General features: G+C 37.3%; 1 protein-coding gene across 2 annotated transcripts; it reads right to left on the bottom strand.

Annotated features, from left to right (window-relative positions):
- Window positions 1-1,187: 1,187 nt before the first annotated feature.
- Window positions 1,188-25,955, bottom strand: LOC126808434 (procollagen galactosyltransferase 1-A). Of its 2 annotated transcripts, XM_056098321.1 has the most exons (10): window positions 25,843-25,955; window positions 13,390-13,594; window positions 12,963-13,082; window positions 9,238-9,314; window positions 7,838-7,944; window positions 7,351-7,425; window positions 4,586-4,643; window positions 3,444-3,571; window positions 1,890-2,093; window positions 1,188-1,605 (listed from the first exon to the last, which is right to left on the bottom strand). In XM_056098321.1, the coding sequence occupies exons 1-10, from the start codon at window positions 25,867-25,869 to the stop codon at window positions 1,416-1,418; spliced, it is 1,191 nt and encodes a 396-aa protein (XP_055954296.1). In that variant the 5' UTR covers window positions 25,870-25,955; the 3' UTR covers window positions 1,188-1,415. The 2 variants fall into 2 exon arrangements, with proteins under 2 accessions (XP_055954296.1, XP_050389095.1); XM_050533138.2 differs by lacking the exon at window positions 25,843-25,955 and having other exon boundaries at window positions 13,390-14,494.
- Between the last annotated feature and the right edge of the window lie 1,269 nt (window positions 25,956-27,224).

Below are 27,224 nucleotides of genomic sequence, written 5' to 3' on the forward strand. Positions count from 1 at the left end.
TGACAGTATTTAGGCACCGATTGTCAGATAAATAGAGGTGATCAGATACCGTCTGTCGTCTGATCACTAGTCTATCCGACCCCAGAGAGGAAAGTGTCAAATGAACGAACTTGCGAACCTCAACGAAGCCCCCGAAAATTTGAAAAGTAGACTGCCGGAAATGCTGTCTGGCAGTATTTCAGGCACTGATCGTCGAGATAAATAGAGCTTACCAGATACCGCCTGTCGCCAAATCACTGGTTTATCCGACCAGAGAAGAAAGTGTCAAACGGACGGAGTGAGTGAGTGAATCGAAGTGAATGAATATTTTCGCCATGATATTTTGTGAAATAGACTTCCGGAAATGCAGCCGGGCAGTATTTCAGAAATAGAGCTGACCAGATACTGTTCGTCGCCAAATCACCAGCTTATCCGAACAGAGAGGGAAATGTCAAACGAACGAGTGTATCAAGTGAATGCATATTCTCTCCACTTTGAACCTATATACCCAAAAACTTTGAGGATCGTAAAAAGCACTTCTCAAGTGGTTCACGTGTTATTGTTTATAGTAGGATTACAGCAGGATGGGTTTGGTAAGAAATCACTGAGACTCTACAACATGCAAGTCTATGACTGAGTGGGGATGTTGGATTTAATCACCGTAGAAGGTACTGATTACCGAAACGTATCACAAATATTTTTTTCATTGTCCAAAATTATTGGGTGGGGGGTGGAACAGAGGGCAGACCAGATTTATGAGGGGGCAAGCCCCCCCCCCCCCTTGACGCCGCCACTTTTCGTACTACATTTGTGCTTTTAGAACCATTTTTATGTATTTTAAGGTTTTATTACTGTCTGAACCGATTACTAAATTATGGATATAAAAACTTCTGCTGGTTTTGTTAATCATGTGACAGGAGTATTGATTTTTCAAAAGGAAAGTTTTTTTTATGCTTTTGGGATGTCTGTATCTTATTTTGGCAGAGGTGATTTCATTTTTTATTTATTCACAGAAACTGGATTGGAGAACAGACAGAAGCCCATAGACCCCCTCTCCATAAAAGTACAAACATAAATATATATGGAAAAGATGTAAATAAAAAAAAGAAAAAATGAAAAGTAAAGTGGAGGATGATTAAATTATAAGATGGCTATATACACGATATGTACAAACCACAATCAGAAGATTTATATTTCATACATTTTCAAATTCTTTGGGAGATGTCGAGGAAGTTATGTACTACAAAACAACAATTTCTTCAGAATTGTTTCTGTCTTCTGGTCCGAATAATAAATTTTCAGAATTTTGATAAAATTGGGTGATTTCGAATGAATTATTTTTTTTATAGAAACACTTTAATTTTCAACTTGGCTCATACATACAGGAAGTAAGAATGTATAGCAATGTCCATGTAATGTTGACAGAAAATCAAATGTTAACTTTCAGTATTATCAACTTCTGAATCTTCATTATCTGTATCATTGTCATCGGTTTCAATGACTGGGGAGTCTTCTGTGTCTGAGTTATAATTGTTTTCATCCATAAAAGTTCTTGGTTCAAGTAATAGAGGGTCAGCAGAAACCGCAACTAGATTCCTTGGGTTAAAATATATATTCCATTCTTCTCTGAAATACCAAAGGAACAAGGGGATTGAATTTTAATCAATCACTTAGTTTTGACATACATTTTGTAGTCAATATATCATGCGTTTGAGAAATGTGTGGGCAAATAAAGAGCATGAATATAATTAATATGTAGACATATCAGATGGGATATCAATTGTTTCAAATTGTTTAAGCCTAAGTATTCACTGTACTTACCATTTCATGACCAGTTCAAACTGAAGTTAATATTTTAAAAAGCAGTAATGTTTGTCATTGTATTCAAAGGAAGCAAATTAATTCCTTACTTTGGGTGTTTATTAAATAGTATTGGAAGATATTCATCAACTGGCACCATTCGATGTAAAGGTTTGTGTGATAATAATTTATCAGCTCCTCTCCTCGACAGAATATAACCAAATGACCCGTATGAATAACTCGGCCAGATTAATGTTGAACTGCCTTTTACCTTAACTTCACTGTCAGGATCTAATTCGGTCCTACCCAGGTATCTAGGGAAAAAATAGAAATAAACCAAATAAACCTGCTGGATCAAAACATTAAAGATACTAAATGAAATGAAATGGGGTTTAACGTCCTACTGTTCTGTTCCGACTGGGCTAATGAAGACGGCATTAAGGATAAATTATGGAAGATTAGATAAAGAGCTGGCAGTTTATCATTATAATAGTTAAAAACTAGATGATGTAAAAGACTGTCGCGATAATTAACAAAGTCTTCATTATCCATTTTTGCGTTAATCATCAACGGACGTTGAACAGCAGATCGGATTCAAATCCAATGAAAATCGGACAGATAAGATGGCATCGAGAGTTGATTATGGTCTTGTCATGTTAATAAATGTCTAATTAAACATACATTATGCAAGAGCTAAATCTGCCTATTGCAGGTCTTTCTTTAGGCCTGAAATGTTATCTAGATTATTAATTAGACATTAATTAACTTATCCAGACCATAATCGACTCTCGATGGCATAGCTAGCCTGCGATATTTACTGGATTATTATCCCATTTGCTGCTCGACTTCCATTCATAATTTAATTAAAAAATGGATAATCGAAACTATGTTTTTTTATAGTACAGACCTTAGTAATGATGATCGAGGCTAGGCCGATATTTCAATCGCTCAATTCTCGGTTCATAGTGGATCAATTGGACTGAAATTTTCAGCAAATTGCCTTTACATGATCTAGTTTTTAACTACTTTAGGGAGAACTGCCAGCTCTTTATCTTATCTCCCATAATGTATCTTTAATAATTTATATAACACTTCAGGCCTAACCTTAATCTAAATATTAAGGCCACCTTGAGGTTTCGTCAAGGGCGTTGAGATGTAAATAGGTTAGAACACGTGATTGTTTGTGAGATTGTGAGTAAGGGTTAGGGTTAGGTCAAGGGTTAGATTTAAGAATTTGGGGGACTGACCGCAGAGCCTCAAGGAGGGTATGGAGTTCTCTCCCCCAGTCAGCTTTTAAAGTTTGAAGTCGATTTCCTTTTAAATAGGCCTATATAGGCTCTCTTCTGGGCTGTTTCCCGGGTCTCTCCTGTATAGGCTCTACATAAGGCAGATAAAGAAGATTGAATACCTTTCTGATAAAACACAAACAAGTGTACTACAAAATGGCAGCTAATTCAAAATTTGTGAAACAAACCGTCCCTTGAACTTTCTTGAAAAATAGGCCTACTTGTTTGTTAACATAAATATAGTTTTCCTGCCAGTGTGGACCTGTTTTCAAATTGATAATTATAAATTTAGAAAAGGTATCTTTATTGTAACTTTTCACCACTAAGTACTGTATCAGCAATATGGGAAAATACAAGAATGATTTCAAGTCAACATACAGCAGATCCCAATTAGGTACAAACTCCTCCACTTCTTTCATCAGTTTTGCTAGTTTACGTTTATAAAACAATTCCAATCGAACATCATCTTCAAATATTATACTTTTTTCATAATTTTTCGACACAATCTGTAAAGAAAGGGTAAGGAAGATCTAATACCGGTTGGTATTAATATAAAAGAAACAATTGATAATGATCTTAATGTCCAATGGCTGAAAAATAAATTTATGCAATATAATCCGATCGATAGACATGTAATGCAATCTGATTAAAACACAGATGCAATTTCGTTTCGTTTTTTATAGTTCAAAATTTCGTTTTATATGTCTTTACTACACTAGGATCACACTGATCAGCAGTGAATATTCGCTAGGCCGCAACAATCACTGATAAGGATGACATCAATGCGACTTAATAAGTCTCAAATATTAACTTTTTTCCACCGACAAATTAAATTCTAAAACATTTTTTTTGTTGTATTAGAAAAATAAATAAAGACGTTTGACGTATTTGTAGGTAAAAATTATTTCCTAATTAGTGTAAATGGGTATTAAAATAACTAAAAGGAAGCATTCTGCCCGAAGCAGTAACGTCTGATGTATACAATGCACGCGCCATTCAGCCAATGATTGACGCCGCGTGCTGTGACAGCACGTGTTGAAGGCAGTCATCTTTTACAGAGATATTAGAAGACTCGCAATTCTCTGTGAAACAGATTGAACTAGGATCTGGAAGAGTTGTTATATCACAGGCGTTTTGGTTGAAGTGAGGGAAAAGCCAATGAAATGGTCTGTTACGGAGACTTTTTGGCGTGCCATGCACGGAACTGTCGGTAAACTTCTAGAAACGTCAACGCTGATTTATTAATCAATGACTGACGTCATAGGGTCAAAAGTCGCTCGTACGACCCCTGACACGACCTTCGAGTACAACTTGTCTTGGATGATAGAGACTAGTCAGATCTTCATGTAGTGTAGGCCATAGAAAGTATAAAAAACGAAACGAAACGAAATATAGGCCTAGATCTGTATTTTAACCAGATTGACTTGTAATGCAACTAAATATGAATTAAATTGAAACCATTAATTTATGTCATGTCATTAAAAAATACCTCTCAAATGTCTACAAAATATATATGTTACCTCTTCCCAGATTCTGTAATGACTAAGAAAACAACCAATTTCTCCCATTGTTAAAACCCTGTAATAAAACCAAAATTCGTCTGTGTGGTCAATGCATCCAGGGTTGTAAGAGAAGGTGGGTGATATTTCCCAGGGAATAGATTTATGAATCATTGTTGTTTTTTATGAAGCTCGCCCATTATATTACTCATGAATTGCATAATTCAATACGGGTCACATTTTTTTCAATTTTTAGTTCAGTCCTTGACAACAAGAAACTGAAAGAATGCGAAACGTCAATTATATGTAACACATTCTTTGCTTGGCATTTAATAATTGAACATATTAACACAAAGACTAATTAACACGCGGTATAAATTTATGGATATATTTGCCTGCTATTATTATTTGCTTGATAAAGACGAAAGTATCCTCGTCGAAACGTCGCTTAGTATTAAACTCGGTAATTGCGTATCCATAAAATTGTACCTTGTGTTTATATGTAACACGGTTATAAATTGCTTCAACATGGTAACACGGTACCAACAGAGCAGTTCATGCGATGTAACTGGTATGCAGGGTGTCTGAATTTCTTAATCGTTTGCTACCATCAGAATTTATAAGCTGGTGATAATTTTAAGTGGATTGTTTCTCATCGTTTTCAAGTGGTGTGGTTATTGAAATAAAATTGAACCATGTTAGTCCCGAAATGACCTTGTTTGTGTCGAGGTCGAGTGGACGATCTCTCTCTCTCTCTCTCTCTCTCTCTCTCGTTACTTCCGGTCCGACGAAGTTGATAATCTCACCAAGTGATAGCGCTGCCGGTTTTATTTGTAATTAATAACGCTGTAAAATCACCAGAACCTACATAATCATCAAATAAAGCCTCGTTGGCAATTAAAACGATGGTAACGAGTCCCTTTGGTTCTTTTCTCTGCCGCTCGCGCGAGACACGACGAGATCTCAATGCCAACGGTAAACCAAGCGACGTGATTTTTGACATTGTGAGATTTTATTCAGATTAATTTATCGAACTCCTCCTTAGAATTTACGGTATTCTTATGGTCACACGACCCGATAAGTATTTCTATCCGGTAGTGACTAATGTCTCCAGTTTAGAACTTTGAAATTTCCAAATGCAGCAGTTAAAAATTGTGAAATGATAGATTTCAATATTTCCGTAGCTTTTGTAAGCATTTTGGTTTTGATTAATAATCCAAATTCCTGTATGTATGAAGGATTTTAAAATTATGAAAATATAGTTCAGGTATAATAATGTCCGGAATGATGATTGCAGAAGAAAAATTAAAAGAGTGTTTTTGTAGGTATGTTTTTAACGAAAACTCGACGTATTTCTTTGGGGATCCACATGGGCGTGACCGAAGTCCGAAGTAGACAAAAAGCGGGTGTGACACCGCCTCCGGGGTGGGGGGGGGGGCAGAATAAATTGTTGCTGTCTTTAGGGTATAAGGAATAAATATGCAAAGTTCCAAGATGATCCATACTGAATTGCAGCCTGTAGATGATAAATACAAAAATTGGGCGTGGCTTTGCCCCTGGGGGCTGGATATGGAACAATATAAATAGGCACCACCCTGTTATTGAAATTATTGATATGCTGAATTTGAACAAAATCTGTTAATTATAACAACCTGTAGAGCATTTGCAGACAAACAATTAACAAAAAAAGGGGGCGTGGGTCAGGACATGTACCAAAATAAATAATTGCTATCCTTACAGGAATGAATATGCCAAGTTTCAAGATGATCCATTCAGAATTCCATCCTGTAGACAAAAAAACCCACAAAAATTGGGCGTGGCTCTGCCCCTGGGGGTTGGATATAATATAACCTATGATAGACCATTCTTAATTGGATCAAATATGTTAATAATTGCAGCCAATATATCATTTACAGACAAAATATTAACAAAAGTGGGTGTCGCACCGCCCAAAGTGGGGGGGGGGGGGATCATGCACCAGAATCAATAATTGCCGTAATTAGGGTATAAGGAATAGGTATAGGAATAGGGGTCGGGACATGCACCAAAATCAATAGTTGTCGCCCTTAGCTATAAGGAATACATATGCCAAGTTCCAAGCTGATCCATTCAGAATTGCGGTCTATATACGATAAACACACAAATTGAGCGTGGCTCTGCCCCTGGCGGGCGGGACATGCACGAAAATCAATAGTTGCCGTCCTTAGGCTATAAGGAATATATATGCCAAGTTCCAAGACGATCCATTAAGAAATGTGGCCTGTAGGCAACACACAGACACACAAAGAAGAAAATGGATGTGGCTCTGTCCCTGGGGGTCGGGCAGTCACCAAAAACAATAGCGATCATCCTTAGGGTATGCAAAGTTTCAAAAGGATTTTTTAAGAATTGCGGCCTGTAGGCGAAACACAGACACACACAAACATTTGGCGTGGCTTTGTTCCAGGGGAGGGCATGTCAGAAATCACTTCGAGACAAGCCACTGAAGCGTGCACATTCGCCGTGTCGAGTTCAACTTTCAGTAGGGAAAATTTTGACTGCATGCTCCAGATGGGGCATCATATCATGGACCTAGTGAATAATGAGAGACCATAGCAGACGAAATGTTGGTGGTAGCTTTGCTCGTAGGGTGAATACGCTAAAGATGGACCACTAAGCATTGTACAACTGCACACCTTTAATTATTTTGTGGCTTTAATTTGCAGACTACACTATTACTAAGATTCGATTTTTAAATAAGACATCTCAACATTTAACGCAAAGCGATATAACAATATTATACTTGCCTTCCATGGTAAGGATCCCTATATCCAGGTAGCATCTTAATACCAAGACTATCCAGATACGTATCATTCAAGTTTCTTCACATAATATAAAGGAAAATTATAGGTAATAATAAATCTCCTCTAAAGTGTTAACAAGATTTAGTAACAAAGATAATTATCGAAGATAATTATTTAAGAAAGATAGATTAATAATACTCTGGTAGTGATTCTCGAACATGTGGGAAAATCAATAGGTGTCTACAATACAATGAAATATACAGCCGATATCAATTTACAACGGACAGATTATGGGTGTTGGCAATATACGGCCAACGTAAGCCGAAATGCTCTTCATCGAACTTAGTCGTGCCATTCACCTGGTTAACATCAGCTACACCGTGTTTGGTCATTTAATCTAAATTAGAAGCCGGGTTAAATATGTTCTAAAATTGTGACACACCGGGAATAGGGGATATAAATAAAATATCAGGTATAGCTGCATACTTACTTTTCATCAGAAGCATCAAAAAAGATGAAATCTATTCCAAGACCATATAAAGTGTTTCTCATTATTGTTTTTCTCTCGGGTCGACGTAGTAAATGTAGGATATAAATCTGAACAGAAAACAAAACACCAATTTAATCGAAATAAATGTCATGCCGATGAGCAGCGTCACTTACTAAATTATACAGTAGAGGCGATCTTAAATCTGGCATGCCCTCTCTTTGTCCCCCCCCCCCCCTCCAATAATTTAAAAAAAAAGAAATAAAATAATATTTGTGATATGTTTCAGTAATCAACACCTTCTACGATGAATATATGCGACCATCCCACCCAGTCATAGACTTGCATGTTCTAGAGTACTGGATTGCTTACCTAACCCACCCGGCTGTAAACTAGTTCAGCTCTGAACATAGGTTTCATTGCACACACTCAGTACGTTCAGGAACCGCCCTATGGACTCCTTGTTGATAATTTTTCGGCCCCCAGTCAATTTTACTGGACGCGTGTAAGTCCCCGTGAACGTCGGTACAATGTAAAGGAACAATGTAGTGAGAAAATAAAGCCTTGCCTACCTCGCTAGAGGCAGTGTGTGCGACACAGCATTCTCTTAAAAGTACGCCGCCTGCAGGGTATAGGGTAACTCAGAAATTTCCAACCTCAGCTATACAGGACTGACACGCGACCGTTTAACAGTAAAAAGATGCCCAGTAAAATTGACTGGAACCCGAAAATTCTACGACAAGGGGTCAATAGGGCGGTTTCTGAACGTACAGGGCGAGTGTAACGAGAATTTACGTTCAGAGCTGAACTAGCTGTAAACCTACTATAAACAATAACACGTGAACAACTCGAGAAGTGCTTTTCACGATCCTCAAAGTTTTGGAGTATGGATTCAACGCGGCGAGAAAATTCATTCACTTTGATTCACTCTATTTGTTTACACTTTCCTCTCTGGTCGGATCAATCAGAATGATCAGGCGACAGGCGGTTTCTGGTCAGCTCTAATTATCTTGACAATCGGTGCCTGAAATACTGCCAGACTGCATTTCGGCAGTCTATATTTCAAACTCCTCGGGGGGAGTCCTTATGTCTCACCAGAGGGATTCGCCAGGTCAATCTCTGCCACTGCCCTCGCTGCTATAGACAAGATCCTGCACACTAGCGAATTATTTATATAGACACATACCAAACGACCCTGTGTTGAGGGGATATTAACCCCCATTTTCACCGTAGTACCAATTGTCCTAAACCCAGGTATACCTCATATTATATATATCAATTATCTCTTTATAATATTGTGTGTCTGTTATAGAAGTTTGCACCAAATACTTCGGCGTCTAAAAGGTTTGATGATCTAGCAACAAGTTTAAATTCTTATATATAATTATGACCCAATATCTTACCTCATCAAAACCTAATTTACTCTGAGGTATAGGAGGTACATATACATGTTTAGATCTATATAATGGCGGCCCTTCCACTACAAATATATAATAAACAAATTAGATATTTTGGCAAATGGTATATTTCTCTTTTACGTCACCTATTGCAGGTTTTTGTTTTGACTTTAAATGTTTAGGAATTATTATTTAGACATTTATTCACGTGACAAGGCTATAATCAATTCTATTTTGTCTCATGTAATCCCACGGAACATTTTGATACCTGTTTCTTGAGTGTACTCGAGATGTGCGATAAACGTGGAAGGGGTGGCCAGTGGTGAACCTTGACTTACTCAGAAGTGGGTTAATCCCCATAATTGATCATATTGTCTCAGGGAATTCCTAGGAACATTTTAACACATGCTTCGTGGATGTACTCGAGAGAGAGACTCAACGACAGACATTATATGATACAGCGCGCACGTGCTAACCATTCGGTCATCGAAACCCCCTGTATGTACTCGAGATGAGCGTTAAACATGGATTAGGCGGGGCAGTCGAATGGTCACCCTTGACTTACTCAGAAGTGGGTTAACCCCATAATTGACAACTCTTAAGAAATCATATTGTTTCAAGGAATCCCAAGGAACATTTTGACTTCCGGGGATGTACTCGAGATGTGTGTTAAAAGCCTACAGGGTACCCCCAATAGGTCTCTCAGAAATGGACCAGTCCCCATGACGGGCACTAACTAGTTCTTTAATTTGATTCCAACAAGAACCATTTGACATTGATTTGGTTGTTGTACTGAAAAATGAGTTACAAACCAATGTGACCGCTGTCCCCAAAACATTACTTAATAGTGCGTTTTTGAGGGACCCTGATCACATATCTACTAATTCCTGGTCTCAACCCTTTCGTATTCGAGGTGTTAATTAAATCTTTGCTAGCTCCTGGACTATACACACACAACGTGAAGTCAGTGAAGATGTCACGGTATTGAAGACGAATTGGGGATGTCATATTAAAGAAGAAACAGTTACACATGCGACCTGTGAGCGGGAGCTTGTAGCCAATAAGAAATAAAACTATACAGAGAAGACCCGTATTTCAGCATCCGGGGTTGGGCATCACGTGGCTAAGTGGGTAAGACGCTGGCTCGCTAGCCTGGAGGTCGGGTGTTCGATCCCTGCATTGGCCGAGAAAGTTCATCCAGATTTTCCAGCGTGGTTTTCCCTTGTCAGTGATGCAGGACGGAGGGAATGACAAGGACAGATATCTGGTCGTTCGAATGGGACGAAAAACCGAGGTCCCGTGTACATATTGGCGTGCACGTAAAAGATCCCTTGGCAGTTGGAATTCGATATAAGAGTAGGCCGTAGCGCCGCTGCCCGGGCAAAATTTCCCTCATAGCCCACTGTATGGCGAATGCCCGTTTTTTATTAGCCCAGTTTAGGAGCAGAACAGTAGGACGTTAAACCCCATTTCATTTCATTTCATTTCAGCATCATGAAGTTAGCAAACATATTCCTAGTGCCAATAAGTACCTATATTTATGATCCTGCAGATTAAGCCATATTAATGCATAGCATATAGACAAAAGTAGAAAAAGTGTAAATCCACCCTGCATCATTAAATATGGTTCCATACCAGCTTCCGTAGCAAAATGTTTCTATTTCAGAGAATCAAGGGATAGATTACACCGGATTGCACAATTTCAGAATCCTCCTTTGTTGCATTTTTGAGATATACAAATGTATTACCGAAAACATTGTAAAAATAAGAGAAATTCCAGTAAGGGTTGGTTCATTGTGCACACGATTACTTCCAAACTAGCTTGGTGACTCGAACCCCCGAGGGCGTGCGCCGGGTGCGCCAATCACTACATTGGTTTTAGAAACTTCCTATGTTGCATTTTCGAGATATTACCGTAGACATTGTAAAAATATGAGAACACCCGGTGAGGGGAGGTTCACTGGACACACAACTGGATTAGGGAAGAAGTTTGTGGGTTGAATAAGCAAAGGGTACGCCGGACGCCCATGCTGCACCAAAAAGCACCCACACCAGCTTGTACTTGGTGGTAAAAGATTTTTTTATTTCACGGAATTAAGGGATGGATACCAACTGGACGATAAAATTTCAAAACCTTTTATATTACATTTTGGAGATATATTACCGTAAACATACTAAACATACGAGAAAATAGGGTTAGGGTAGGTTCATTGTGCACACAATAACTTCCAAACTAGCTTCGATGGCTCAAAGACATCGCCGAATTAACAAATGAATTAGGTATGAACTAGTTACTTTAGTAACGTAAATTGTATCGGCTCTGCTCTCTACTACGTTACTGTCAGCTCCTAATGACAACTACATTGTAGTATGAAAATAAGTCTTTTCCCTATCTCGGTTCTAAGGCTATTTTGGAACCCTTACCGTCTATTTTTCACTGTGATTCTTCTTTGGTCACCAAAAGGAATCATTTCTTGTCACATCCAAAACAAATTTATAAAAATCCAACACTATTTTCATGTAGAATTACGCGATACAAAAACATAAACAACTTTCATTTGAATTGGGCCGCCATGTTCAAACTAACGCTCAGCCAATATTCCAAATGTAGGTATGGTATTTTACCGTAAACGAAAATTCGTGCTGTACATGGTCACTAAAGTTTTTTTTATTCAATATACATGAATAATTATTACATAAAATCTATAAAATAGAACAACACATTATATTGACCTTTATAAAATATTTTAAATATTCTATGTGTTATTCTCATGTACAGCGCGAATTTTCGTTTACGGTAAAATTCCATTCCTAAATTTGGAATATTGGCTGAGCGTTAGATTATTGGCTGAGCGTTAGTTTGAAAATGGCGGCCCAATTCAAATGAAAGTTGTTTATGTTTTTGTATCGTATAATTCTACATGAAAATAGAGTTGGATTTTTATAAATTTGTGTCAGATGTGGCAAAAAATGGTCCCTTTTAGCGACCAAAGAAGAATCACGGTGAAAAATAGACGTTAAGGATTCCAAAATTGCCTTAGAACCGAGATAGGGGAAAAGCCTTATTTTCATACTAGTTGTCATTAGGAGCTGACAGTAACGTAGTAGCGAGCAGAGCCGATACAATTTACGTTACTAAAGTAACTAGGTATGAACATGCCAACATTCAGTAACTTTGTATGTTGAATTACCTGATTGTTTACCATGTTTACAGTAATATATCTCAAAAATGCAACATAGGAAGGTTCGGTAGTTTATTTATCCCTCGATTCTGTGAAATAAAAAAAAAGAATTTTGCCAACAGAACTGGGTTGAATTCTTTTCTAATGATGTGGATTAATAGACGTGTCATTTGTTGCGTGCCCAGTTAGCGCCCCTGTGCAATATTTTAGTATGTTTACAGAAATAACTTACAGGTTTTTAGTTTTTAAATTTTGTTTCAATTATGCATTAATTAGTCTTAAAATGTTTATATTAAAGGTAGCAATTATTATCGTGATAAATATATGATTTATTGGCGCTAGGAATATGTTTGCTAATTTCATTTCAAATCCGGTTGCTGGAATACTGGTAAAAGATTCCGCTCGGTAAATCTATGGGTTCTAGTCAAAAAATGGCAAGGTTAACTGTTAATGCCAAACAGCCAAAGTTAGTAAAAAAATAATTGCAATTATACAAACTTTATATGAATAACTTACCCATTGTTTCATGTCTAGGTATGAATAACTTACCCATTGTTTCAATTCTAAGGTAAGCAAACTGCTCAATTTCTTCCCCTAAAGAATATTGACTATCTAATTGCACCATTACTTTACCAAAATATCTTGTATTTAGAATAAACATTGATATTGCTGCAAAATAAAAACCTCAACATTTCTAATTAATGGAATTACTTCACGGTAACATGTTTTAAATCTTCTCATGTCAATCTTTTGGAAATTTTCTGTTCAATTTGTCTTTTGAATTTCTTATATGCTATATGTATTAAGATCAATGTTCAATGGATCTCTAATCAATTTACAGTTGGCGTGTATGTAAAAAAAATGTTGAAATTCGATGAACACCAAACCTCTATATTACTTGGGTTGATACAGACAAGTGGGACGTCAAACCCCATTTCATATCACAAATTATTATTACACACGTAGAATTACCAACCTGCGGCCTTTACAGAATGTGCAAATATTATAATATCATTATATGGTCCGTCATATCCAGGCAATGGAGGGGTGTACGCTATATCTTGAGTAATACTACGCCGTATATCTATTAAAAGAGCTGAGTGTAGTATGGGAACAGGGAAACATCCACGAATTTCCCAGTCAACCATTTTCAAATATTCTTCTGTTCTTACATAATAACCCTGAAATTAAAATGTTACACATCTCTTAAGATTTGATACATTTGCCTAAGCTCGCAGCTTTGTCACTCGATATTGTGAAAGAAAACTTTTAATTTCATTAATTTGGAAATGAAACAACGTCTCCTGCACTGTAAACCCAGCGTCCACTTTTAGAACACCAAATACGCCATTTTAGAACACTATTTTGAAACAGATTTTGAACACTCTTACGCGTCTTTCTTCTATCAGAACACTATGTGTTTACTTTCAGAACAGTATGTGTTCAGTTTTAAATGGGTTTCCCTCTGGATTTTAGAACACTTGTGACGCGTAAAATGTGTTCTGTTTTTAGAACACTATACGTTCAACTTTTCCCCCTTGGTCTTTCAACACATCGGACGCGTAAAACGTGTTCTTTTTAGAATACAATAAGGTGTTCAACTGCATGAAACAGATAATGAACACTAAAAGGTGTTCGGTGATCATATTTTGAACACCGTTCGTTCAGAATTTCACACACAGAGGGAACCAGGCGTTCTAAGCAGACACCGTATGTTCTGTTGTGAAAGACTCTCTGAAATTTTAACAAACATGTTAAAAAAAATGGTTAAAATAGACTCAAATGATTTATTATTTCGTATGATAAAAGCATGGCACAATTTAAAAACAATTTGAACATAGTTTACAAATTTATTTTATTTCCTTAATTTTATAATACAACATGGGAAGAGATAATGTGACAAAACATTGTTTGCGTCGATATTCTACTATGCCCAATTAAAAAGATCACCTATTATAATAATATCCGAATCTGAATGTAATATTATTGGCAAGTAAAAAGTTATCTGTGGTACACTTGTACTGTCTTCTAGTTCTACGTTTACTTGTCGTTCTTCTCTCTTCGCCTGCACACCATCTAGTCGTTAGGATGGGTCTTGGCGCCAGGGCTGTCATTTTGGATATTGTCACAAGAATAATCCACATTTTGAAGACTAGAAGGCTTACTCAACACTTTCAACGTGTATAAAATGTTGAATAAAATTTTATAAACAAAACTGAATTCTCCTTGTGACATTTTCTTCTCGAACTACCCAGACACAATACTATATAACACAGGGACATAACTCTATGAATAGGGACTATTAAACCGGAAAGAGGGAATCAAGTAGTCCCACTCACGTTGTGAGACATCAAGTAATTATATCATATTCATTTTGAAATAAATAACTCCAGTGTATCCCCCACGTATTGTAAATAAAATATAAAAAAATAAATACATGTTAACGTATTGTAAATCAAAAATCAAAGTAAAAATTCCCGTAAAATATTATTGTTTATATCGCGTGTGTCTAGTTAATCGAGGTGCGCCCGATTGAACAAAAATAGTAATACACGATAAAAAGCAGACGAGATTGTTTTCTAACGAAGATTTCTAACGTAACAAAAAAATAACAATTAAAATGAGTGGGGCTTCGGAAGTCACTGTCAAAAATTGGCTTCAGACATAAGACCTAACTAAATGTCTACATCACATTTACAAACTGTCACAAGCACTTGTGGCAGTGCTAAAAAAATCTAAGAATAGTCAGAATGGAATCTAATCATATTTGTTATGAATTAAAGTAATATCTTGTTATTTAGGTGTTTTACATTGAAACTGAAAAACTGCTAATCAATTTTTAAATTTGCTAATCAAATTTGGCAAAATTGTACTTTTCGATTAGCAGTGCTGCTAATCAACTGTGAAAAATAACCGACAGCCCTGCTTGGCGCGCACCTATAACTCTTGGCAAGAGTAGGCGGAAAAGCCACCGTCTGGGTAAAATTTCCCTCATTGCACACGTGATGCTTGTTCGTCTTCATGAGCCTAGGAAGATAAATTCCATTTCATTTCCCCACCTGCAATATAAATATTAACACCAATTAAAACCCAGGAAACCGGTATAAGATATATATTGGGGGTGCAAACTATGTGTAAAGTTTAAACTATGTTTTAATAAATGGATATAATACCTGAGCATATGAACTTACCGTTTGAACGAATCTGCAACAACATAACTCTTTCTAGAAGACTGTGCAGTCCATTCGGCTTGTACCAATTTTATTTTTTCGTCGTCTTCTGTTACCGTGCACTATTATATTAAGGAAAAACAAGATGACTAATTATTATAATAGAGGGTTTTAACGGCCTACTTATCTGCTCCGACTGGGCTAATGAAGACGGTTAAATAGACCATTCTACTAGATAAAAATATTCTATCGAAAAATGGCTTAATACACTATTATATTAAGGAAAAAACAAGATGACTAATTATTATAATAGAGGGTTTTAACGGCCTACTTATCTGCTCCGACTGGGCTAATGAAGACGGTTAAATAGACCAGTCTACTAGATAAAAATATTCTATCGAAAAATGGCTTAATACAGTAATATTTTTGGATATATAATAGACATCAATATATTGAAAATCATAGATGTGGACAATCGATTGAGTCTCTTACACCTTCCTTATCTGTCGCGTCTTCCATGGCCCGGTTGGTGCAGAAAGGTAGGAAGTTAAACCCCAAGGTCAGATGATTATTAATTTTGCATACGGTGTTCTGTATACGTAACAGAATGTGTTCTGTATATAACAGAATATGTTCTATAAGGAACACCACGTGTTCAAACAAATGGAAGAAGAAAATAATTTGTCAAATTCGACCAAAAATCTCTAATACATGCGCTTTTTGATAAGAGGAAATAATTTATTAACACAAATTAATATGCTTGACGAGGGTTTACGAGTTGATTTGGGAACACAGGTCTAGGGCCAGGCCTAGTAGTTTATACAAGGCTATTGTTAATCTAGAAACATAACCTAAATTCATATTTCTACTTCCAAATTCATATATCTAAGTTTCCCTGTTATTTTTGAAACAACTTGTCTACCTTATTAGAAAAAACAACAACAATACTTTACCTTAAATAACAGTTGTTGAAACAGTTAGAGCCTTAAAGTCAAACCAGCGTCCTGCAAATGGCGATTTTGAAAATAACCCGCATCACGTGATGCGTCGTGCGCATGTCCGATGTTGAACTTGAACACATGATTTTAAGGATTTGCGTACGTTTTAGAACTGCGGTGTTCATATGTGAACATTAACGTGTTCACATTTCAACGCAAAATGTTCTAATAAGAACACATTCAGACGCGTTAGGCGTCCGTTGGATTTACAGTGTGGAAATACGCCACACTTTTTACTTGATCTGATAGATCACAATGTCTATAGGTTTTCTTCTCTATGTATTGTTTGTTCTTTAGTTACGATCCGATAAAAATTCATTTTTGAAACACATGGAAAGTGGCTCACCTTTGTATCTATCCCTTCCCAGAAGTTGGAATAATATCCCGTGTCACTGGCATTAAACATCGGTCCTACTATTATCCTCAAATTACAAACAAAATTATTCCCAGACATATCATGTAGTAATCAGCCACGAATCAGATTAGAATACAGACCTAGAATTGGCTGATTTTCTTTAACGTCTGATTACACCGACAACATTATGTGACCGCTTGGGACGGAGAGCTACATGAGTAGTCATTTAAAGATGCATTATGTAAGATTTAGATAAATAGCTGTCCGGTCTTGCTATAATAGTTCAAAATTAATATATTAAAAATTTCATTCAAATTAATTTATTCTCAGCGACGTTATCACTGTTCATTGTTTTGTTTTGTTTTTTGTTATCTATGCCGAGCATCGCTTCTCCACTTCTTAATTAAATCATTAAATAGCGTTCGTATTTTAATCCGTTTACATCTCCGCCATCCGATATTCTAGAGAGTTGATTATAGCCTTGTTGCGTGAATAAATGTCTAAATAAAAATTCATAAAACATTTGAAGTCAAATAAAATCCTGCAATACGCAGATTTAGCTCATACATAATGCATATTTAAGTGGCACCCATAAAAATTAGAGGAAGCTGGTGACCACAGTGACCAGTAAAGGATTAATTGTATGATATCTACTCATTCTTTATGTTCCACGAATCTGCCATCACAGAACAATGCTACGACTAGAAGTTTAAATACTGCAGCCACTAGAACAGGCGTAAGTATGTTGGATGATGTTAAAACCTACATGATTGATATGTTAATTAATGAAAGTTAAATAACGCAAAGGATTGTTTCGTTTTGTTTTGCTGTAAATCTTTATATCAATAAATAAAAGATATTCACACAGCAGTAATGCTTCGACGGCAGCTTATCCGACAGGAAAACCTGTCGATCAAATTTAATATAGCGGCAAAGGGAGATAAACCTGAAAATGAGAGTCACAGAATGCTGAACATCAATAGGACACAATGCTTTATTCCAAATTTGAAAAGAATCCGTTAAAAACTATAGCCTTTATTGCGTTGACCATGTTTTCCGCAAAGGGGGATATCCCTGGAACGGAATATCGAAGAACGCTGATTATCGATAGTGTTCGTCCCTTGATGACCCCAATGCTTTCAAAAGCACCAATTAGGAACTAAAGCCTCTATTGCGTTCACATGGTTTTCGGAAGAGTGTGTATAACTCTGGTACGAAAGGTTGGGGAGCGTTGAATATCGACAGGGTTTTTCCTTTCATGACCACAATGCTTCCGTCAAAAACGGTAGCCTCTATCGCGCCCACAAGCCAATTAATGACGGGCCGACGAACCAACACAATGGGCATGTGAAAGTGCTTTATACAATATCACGTCTATATAAATTCATAGAACAACAGATACTTACTTATTTTGATCCATAAGTAACTGTAGTGTCTTGTTATTTTCAATAATCACATCTGCATCAACCATCTAAATGATAGATTGACTAGCCATGAAGCATATTAAATATTATTCTTTTGTGGGTAATGGGGGAATTTACAAGACATTAATCAGATTGCACTTTGACTAGCTTTAAATAATTCTTTGTCAGAATCTACGTTTTTATTTTCAACCATATTTTCCACAAAATGACTTGCTCGGATCAGTTCGTCGTCCGCATCGTTTGAAAACATTGCTGATTTTATTATATATCTTTTTCGACTATTAGGGCTAGATTAGACAGACGTTAAGTAACTCTAGCTCATAGGCCTAATCTGCATCACTTATCTTTAAGCAGATAGAAATAAATTTTATTTCGTTCCAGTAAATCAGAACGTATATTTTCGAATTTTAACGAAGCCTCCTATCTCGATCAAAACGACGCATTTTTGGCATCTACCTCTAGAACGACCACAAGCTTGTTCACGACGAACTGACGGACCACATTTCATTGTTTCCAAAACAAAGCAAACAGTTCTGTTTGTAATATTTGAGATATCATGAACATGTATTTTATATGCCCTTATCAAAACTTACGAATATATAATCTGCCATTATCTTTCTGGCATCTTCCAGGGCTTGTTGTCGAAGTTTGATGACCTTTTCATATCGTTGTTTCGACCAATCATTCGGTGACTTTTCATCACTATATCCTACATATATTTGATAAATATTTCAATAATTAGAAGAACAGATTTATATTCAGGAGTTCGGAATTATAATTACGAAGAATATCACTATAACATGGTCATTTTCATTTTTATACGGTTACATTTTCCTTAGGACGTATATTGTCGTCGCCCCTGTCCGTCCATAAATATTTGTGAACAGTCTACAGGTCACAATTTTTATCCGATTTCAACGAAACTTAAAATATAGGTATATCTCCCTAAGATCGCGATTCCTTTCGATATTGGCATTTATCGGGCCGTAACTTCATGGATTATGGCCCCCGATTGTACGAAAAATCGCGTTTTTAGCTTGTGTACCCTATAGAGGTCATAGTTTGTATACGCCCACATTTTCATGTGGACGTATATTGTCGTCGCCACTGTCCGTCCGTCCACAATTGATTGTGGACACTCTACAGGCCACAATTTTTATCCGATTTCAACGAAACTTTAAATAAAGGTTTATCTCCCTGAGATCTCGGCTTCTTTCGATATTGGCATGTATGTGACCGTGACTTCATGGATTATGGCCCCTGATTGTACGAAAAATCGCGTTTTTAACTTGTGGACCCTATAGAGGTCACAATTTTTTATCTGATTTTGTTGAAATTTGAAATGTAAGTTTACAACCCAAAGACCTTGGTCCCTTTCCATATTCGCGCATATTGGACCGTAACTTCCTGAATTATGGCTCCTGGTTGTACGAAAAATCACGTCTTTGAGCTTGTGGACCCTATGGAGGTCACAATTTTATTCCGATTTAAAAAAAAAACCGTTTGAATATATCACCGTTACACCTTAATGGCGGTTGAGTTTGAATTTCGTGAAAATCGGACTACCGGACAAAATGGCCGCCCCTCGTACGTCAACAGTGTAAAAATATGGTATATCAAGGTTGTGGACCCTCTAGAGCTCACAGTTTTGATCTGATTTTGATGAAACTTGAAATACATGTTTATAACCCAACGATCTTGGTTCCTTTCGATATTTGCGCATATCGGATCGTCACTTCCTGAACTATGGCCCTTGACTGTACGAAAAATCGCGTTTTTAGCTTGTGGTCCCTCTATAGAGGTCACAATTATTATCCGATTTACAAAACCGTGTGAATATATCACCGTTACACCGTAATGATGGTTTAGCTTGTGGTCCCTCTAGTGTAAACATCTGGTATATCAAGGTTGTGCGCCCTCTATAGGTCACAATGTTGATCCGATTTTGATGAAACTTGAAATACGTTTTATAACCCAAAGATCTTGGTTCCTATTGATATTCGCACATATCGGATCGTAACTTCCTGAATTATGGCCCTTGATTGTCCAGAGAGAGAGAAAAAAATGGGGTTTAACGTCCACTCGACACAAACTATGTCATTTCGGGACTAACATGTGGTTTTAATTTTATTTCAATAATTCACTTGCACGTTGGGGTCTTTAGCAGTGGGAGGAAACCGGAGGACCCGGAGAAAACCCACGAGGTTGGACAGGCGACCCTACTCCTTGTCACGTACAACCGGGGATTCTTGATTGTACAAAATATCACGTTTTTAGCTTGTGGTCCCTTTAGAGGTCACAATTTTTATCAGATTTAAAAAAAACAGTGTGAATATATCACTGTTACAAACTAAGATCGTGGTTCCTTTTGATAATCGCGCATATTCGAACGTAACTTTCTGGATTATGGCCCCTGATTGTTCAAAAATCGCATTTTTAGCTTGCTGATTCTCTAGAGGTCACATTTTTTTTCCCGATTTTAAAAACTGTTTAAATATATCGCCATTCCACCATAATGAAGGTTTAATTCGAATTTCGGGAAAACAGAAATGAAACTGCCCGACAAAATGGCCGCTCTTTGTACGCAAATTGTGAAAAAGTGTGTAATACGAAGGTTGTCGACCCTCTAGAGGTCACAATTTGTATCTGATTTTGATGAAACTTAAATCATATCTTTATATCCCAAAGATCTCAGTCCCTTTTGATATTTGCGCATTTCAGACCATAATTCTCTGGATTATTGCCCCTGATTCTTAAAAAAATCGGATTTGTTTTTAGCTTGTTCTCTATCCATCTCTTGGAAAATGTGGGCGTATCCTGCCTGGCAGCCGCCGGTTAGACTTATTTGGTTACGTGAAATAGGTATAGTGCCTGTGCATCAAATAAATGAATATAGAGTAAATCACTCCAATATGGATATACGTATCAAAATTGGCACAGATACTCCTCAGGGATTACTCTTTTGAAAAAGTCCATCAGCCATTCTAAAATCCAAAATGTCGTTTATTTAAAGATGGTCGGATTTCAGTCAACGATTTATCATTTTCACACGCATTTGTCGTAGTTCATTAATCCTCAACATATATTTTGAGTTTCATCTAAATCGCAAAAAGGTAATGGAATAGCAATATATGTAGGTGGTTTATGCTGTATATATGAATAATCAATAATAACGGTTGGTGTCTGTTTATTTGAAACGCAATTAATTTAATTATGATGTTATGAGAAAAACAGGATATGGGGCCTGGAGTCAGGGTTAAATTGTTTATTGTTTAGAACACTTGTGATAGGAAAATTACTGTTACGGCATTGGGTGTTATTGACCAGTCACATAATTCATCGCACAGATCCATGGATCTAGGGTTAGTCAGATCTGAGCTTGACAGTTTTCTCGGGGCCAATGACCATTGTGGGTCCTCATAAAAGAGCCACAACCTAGGATCTACAATTATCATGAAAGTAAAACCTATTACTCGACTATAATCTTGAACGAGGGAAACCGTAAATAAATTAATTCAATGAATAGAAAGTCAATAAATGTGAAATATTTTACCAGCTTTTGCATATTATGCCCTCTGATTTCACAATCTGGTTCATTAGTATGGTAGGCTCATCTCCATATCGATGATGTATATTTTCTAATGAACCAGATTGTGAAATAAGAGGGAAAGTATATTAGATTTTGCAACAATTTGACATTTTTAATGCGATGCATAGATAGTGCCAGTATTCCGCAAAACACCTGTTCAGTCTGCCGCTGCTTATAATATTCTACGGAAAGCCGGAAAGAGTCTTGTCAAAGAAACGAGAAAAGAAAAACTGTTAAAATTAATCAGTGAACATCATGCAGAACTCGAATCCCTGTATCTAGACCAAAGAATCATGACGATTTCATCACAAATATAGAAAAGTGGTTACGTCAACTGGCACCAGGTGGCAAGATGGATTATCACGAATATACTTTTGGAAACCAAACCTCAAACTAATAAACTATCCAAATCCCACTATCATTCCTGCTGACAAAGGTAAAGCTACTGTCATTATGGACACCAATGACCATGAGGACACCGTGAACAGCCTACTTCAAGACACCAAAACCCACCAAAGAATCAGGAAAGATCCCACAGCCATCCACGAAACGAAGCTCTGAAAACTTCTCACCTCATTGAAAGACAAAAGCAGATCACAGTAGGACTCTACTATACTCTGAATCCCTCTTACCCAGACCACCATATGAACGTGCCACCATTAAGAATCACAAGAACCCGGTCAAGGCTCGCTTATTGGTTTGTTCCCGAGATTCAGAATATTACAAGACCACAAAATTCTTAACCCGTCTTGTGGCCCCACTTGGAAAATCAGCAGAGTCTTCATTGCCGACTCAAGCGATTTTTGCCATAAACTGGCACAAGTTATATCAACCGACACCATTCTTTCCTACGATGTAGTAGACTTGTTCACCAATATCCCCACAGCTCAAACACTCCAAATACTTAAAAAAGAAAATCAATGACTTAGAGAACCCACTGGACACCAACTAACCACTGATAATATCAACTATTACGCCACTGTTCAACTGCCACTGACTTTAGATGGGGTGATGAATATTATCAACAAGTACATGGCCTGCACATGGGTATCCCACTATCGCCACTACTGTCAGAAGTATTCATGACCAGCTTTGAAACTGATGCATTACAGACTTCCCCCATCAAACCCAATGTTCGTATCGCAGGGTTGATGATGCATTTGTGGTCTTCAATCAAAACGGCAATCCAGAAACGCTACTCCAACATCTCAACAGTCGACAAACGAGGATAAAATTCACAATCGAAACCGAAGCGGATGACAATCTCCCATTTCTAGATGTCTTAGTTACTAAATCTGACAACAAATTCTCCACTACTGTTTATAGGAAACCAACTCACATTGACCAATTCATTCACTATAAATCAAATCATTCGCATCAAATTAAGAAATCCATCATCACCTCTCTAACCAGACGCGCCACCAAGATATGTGATGAAGAAAGTTTACCCGCAGAATTAAAGCATTTAAGGAACGTTTTCATAAACAATAACAGTTACCCCAGGCGTTTGTACGTAAAATATTTAATTATTTTTGACAAAAAATATCGTCATGGGAATGCGCGATTTTAGATGTTCCCAATGCAAATAGTCAATTTGACATAAGTTAGTAAGAAGTTATAGAAAGAAGCATTAGCATAGGGAAATTAGGCAAATTTCGCTCCACAACCGAACGGACAACTCTTTCTCTAAATCTCGCATAATGTATCTTTAATTCTGAAAATGTATTGAAAAAAATATTGTTCAAATCATAAAAGGGATTGAACACACATGGGTCATATTAAGGACTAACACATTTTCAATAAAATAACACCAATGAGTGTCTACAACTGGGGCAAAACTAAAGAACCAGAAGACAGACCAAGATTCAACTCATTATCTCATTATGTTATACCATTTACACGTAAAACCCAGAGGACTCATTTTGTCAGATGTAAAACCAGCGGTTACCGGACAATTTACGTCCACATTTTGCAAGAGATAGAGAACAAGCTAAGAAAAAGGCGATTTTTGATACAATTAGGGGCCATAATCCAGGAAGTTATAGACTGAAATACGCGAATATCGAAAGGGACCGAGATATTTGGGATAAATTTCAAGTTTCATCAAAATCAGATAAAAATTGTGACTTGTAGAGGGTCCACAACCTTGGTATTACATACTTTTACATTATTTGGGTAAAAGAAGCGGCCATTTATCTGACAGCTTGGGTCAGGTTTTTTACGAAATTCGAACTCAACCTTCATTTATGTGTAACGGTGATATATTTAAACGGTTTTTTTTAAAAAAAAAAAAATAGAATACAAATTGTGACTTCTAGCGGGTCCACAAGCTAAAAATGCGATTTTTCAAACAATCAGGGGCCATAATCCAGGAAGTTACGTTCAGACGTTCGTCCGATTTTCACGAAATTCAAACTCAACCGTCATTAGGGTGTAACGGTGATATATTCAACCGTTGTTTTTTAAAAATCGGATAAAAATTGTAAACTCTAGTGGGACCACAAGTTAAAAAAGAAATTTTTCGTACAACCGAGGCCCATAATTCAGGAAGTTACGATCCGATATGCACGATTATCAAAAGGAACTAAAATCTTTGTGATATAAACATAAACTTAAAGTTTCATCCAATTGGATCAAAATTGTGGCCTCTAGAGGGTCCACAACCTTGATATACCATATATTTACACTATTTGCGTACAAGGGGCGGCAATTTTGTCCGGCAGTTTTGGCCCGATTTTCTCGAAATTCGAACTCAATCATCATTACGGTTTCAACGGTGATATATTCGAACTTGTTTTTTTTTTAAAATCGCATAATAATTGTGACCTCCAGAGGTAAAATCAGGGGCCATAATTCAGGAAGTGACAATCCGATATGCGCGAATATTGAAAGAAACCAAGACCCTCGGGTTATAAATATGCATTTCAAGTTTCATCAAAATCAGTTGAAAATTGTGACCTCTAGAGTGTCCACAAGCTAAAAACGTAATTTTTCGAACAACCCGGGGCCATAATCCATGAAGTTATGGTCCGATACATGCCAATATTTCAAGGAACCGAGATCTTTAGGAGATAGACCTATATTTCAAGGAATCGAGATCTTTGGGAGATAGACCTATACTTCAAGTTTCGTCAAAATCTATACAGCATACAGCGATGCATCTACTTCATACCTCGAGAATACATCACTGCGCTAAATGCCGTCCATTTAAAACGCTTCCGTGATCATTTTGGAGAGGGACTTATCGACTTTACGGCCAATGACGAATATATACTGCTTTTTATAACCGAAGCACGTGGTTTATGTAAACAAATATGTCAAGTTAGCAAAATGTCGACTTCTGCTATTCCGTTAAAGACGATATATAATATGTGTCAATGGGTGATATTGCAATACAGTCTTTATCATTGTAAACTGCCTATAGAGTTTCGATCTGTTTATCTTTCCAAACAGGTTAGGTACTCTTAAATTTATCTTCGCAAATAAAGCCGCTTCTGTGAGCGTATCTTTCATGATCGCCGCCACATTAAATAATTAGTGGACTATTTCGTGCTTCCGCTCTAATCCGTTTGACATCTTTCATACACACAAAGGCTAAATAAACATATTAAATTCCATTCAGTATGAAAATAGAAGAGAAATAAATACTTCTAAAAATTTCTAAAGCCATACTGAAATCGTCGATGTAGGAATTAAAATGTCGGTTAATTAGGTTAGGGCCTGTTCTAAGGCAGAGCTAACTGAAGAAAGGCAGCCTAAGTTTGGGATGGTCAAAATCGTGTAAAAATGGTGACCTGTAGAGTGCCCACAAACAAATTGTGGACGGACGGACGGAAAGGGGCGACGGCATAATACGTCCACATGAAAATGTGGGCGTATAAAAATATAATGACCTTTCTGTGTATGATTAATGTCAACATCTACAGAATGATATTCATGTTGAACAGCCGTCAACCATTCTTCTAATATAGCTGTAGAATTATCTATATTATGGTCACTTCGGATCTTAAAAAATATAAAGATAAATCACATCCATCAACTATTGGTGAAGCTAAATTGAGGTCCCCTGGGGGTATGGCAAGGAGCAGTGGTGCCTAGTCGTCGTTGGTATTGTACGAAACGCCGAGGTTCTGCGTACACGTTAGCGTATACGTAAAAAAAAAAACTATATGTGAGCGTTTTTTATGGTTCGGTGATTATTGTGCTGGTTCAATGTCAGCTAATCGTTTACGTGCACTCAGGTGATCGTCCCATCTGTGCGACTATACGTTGTCCCTTGCCAGGCCCTATGTACTGCACCACTGACAAAGGAGAACCAAGCCGAAAAATCCCGATAAACTTTGCCCGCCAACGTAGTGACAGAACCTCGGAACCTCCAAGTTAGCGAACCAACGTCTTACACACTAAGCCACCGTGGCCTCAAATATGAAAAGAAATTTAACATCCTACTTTTCGGCACCGACTTGGACAATATTTGCCTGGACAGCGGCACTACGACCTACTCTTATTTCGAATTCCAACTGTCTAGGGTTCTCTTGCGTGCACGCCGATGTGTAGGTCTACCAGGGACATCGGGTTTCCGTCCCATACGAACGACTACGTTGTCCTATGCCAGCCCCCGCCCCCCCCCCCCCGTCCCACACCACTAACAAGTGGTATCTATGTGGGAAAATCCCGATGCATTTTCTCAGCCGACGTAGCAATCAAACATGAACCTCCAGGTAAGCGAGCCAATAGTAATTACACTTCCCACACATAAGTAAAGATATGGATTTATAAGAAATGAAATGAAATGAAATGAAATGAAATGGGGTTTAACGTCTTACTGTTGAATTGAAATTTAAACATATTTTATTGATCTTAAATCTTTAAAGGGATGAGAAGACAAATGAATTCACTTACAAAGCTCTTCTCCCTACAAATACGGGGTCACGGTGGCTAAGTGGGTAGGACGTTTGCTCGCTAGCCTGGAGGTTGGGTGTTCGATTCCTGCATTGGCTGAGAATGTTCATTCAGATTTTCCGGCGTGGTTCCCCCCTTATCAGTGATGCAGGATGGAGGGCCTGACAAAGACAGCTGTCTAGTCGTTCGGATGGTACGAAAAACCGAGGTCCCGTGTACACATTGGCGTGTACGTAAAAGATCCCTTGACAGTTGACATTAGATATTAGAGTAGGCTGTAGGATCTGTCGTAGGCATTTGTTAATGAAGACCTGTAGATCATTTCTGTTTTCTTGGTTTGTTTCAACGTCTCTGATCCGCACAGTAGAACTGA

This window comes from Patella vulgata, chromosome 1, assembly GCF_932274485.2.
Source record: "Patella vulgata chromosome 1, xgPatVulg1.2, whole genome shotgun sequence".
Taxonomy (NCBI): domain Eukaryota; kingdom Metazoa; phylum Mollusca; class Gastropoda; family Patellidae; genus Patella; species Patella vulgata.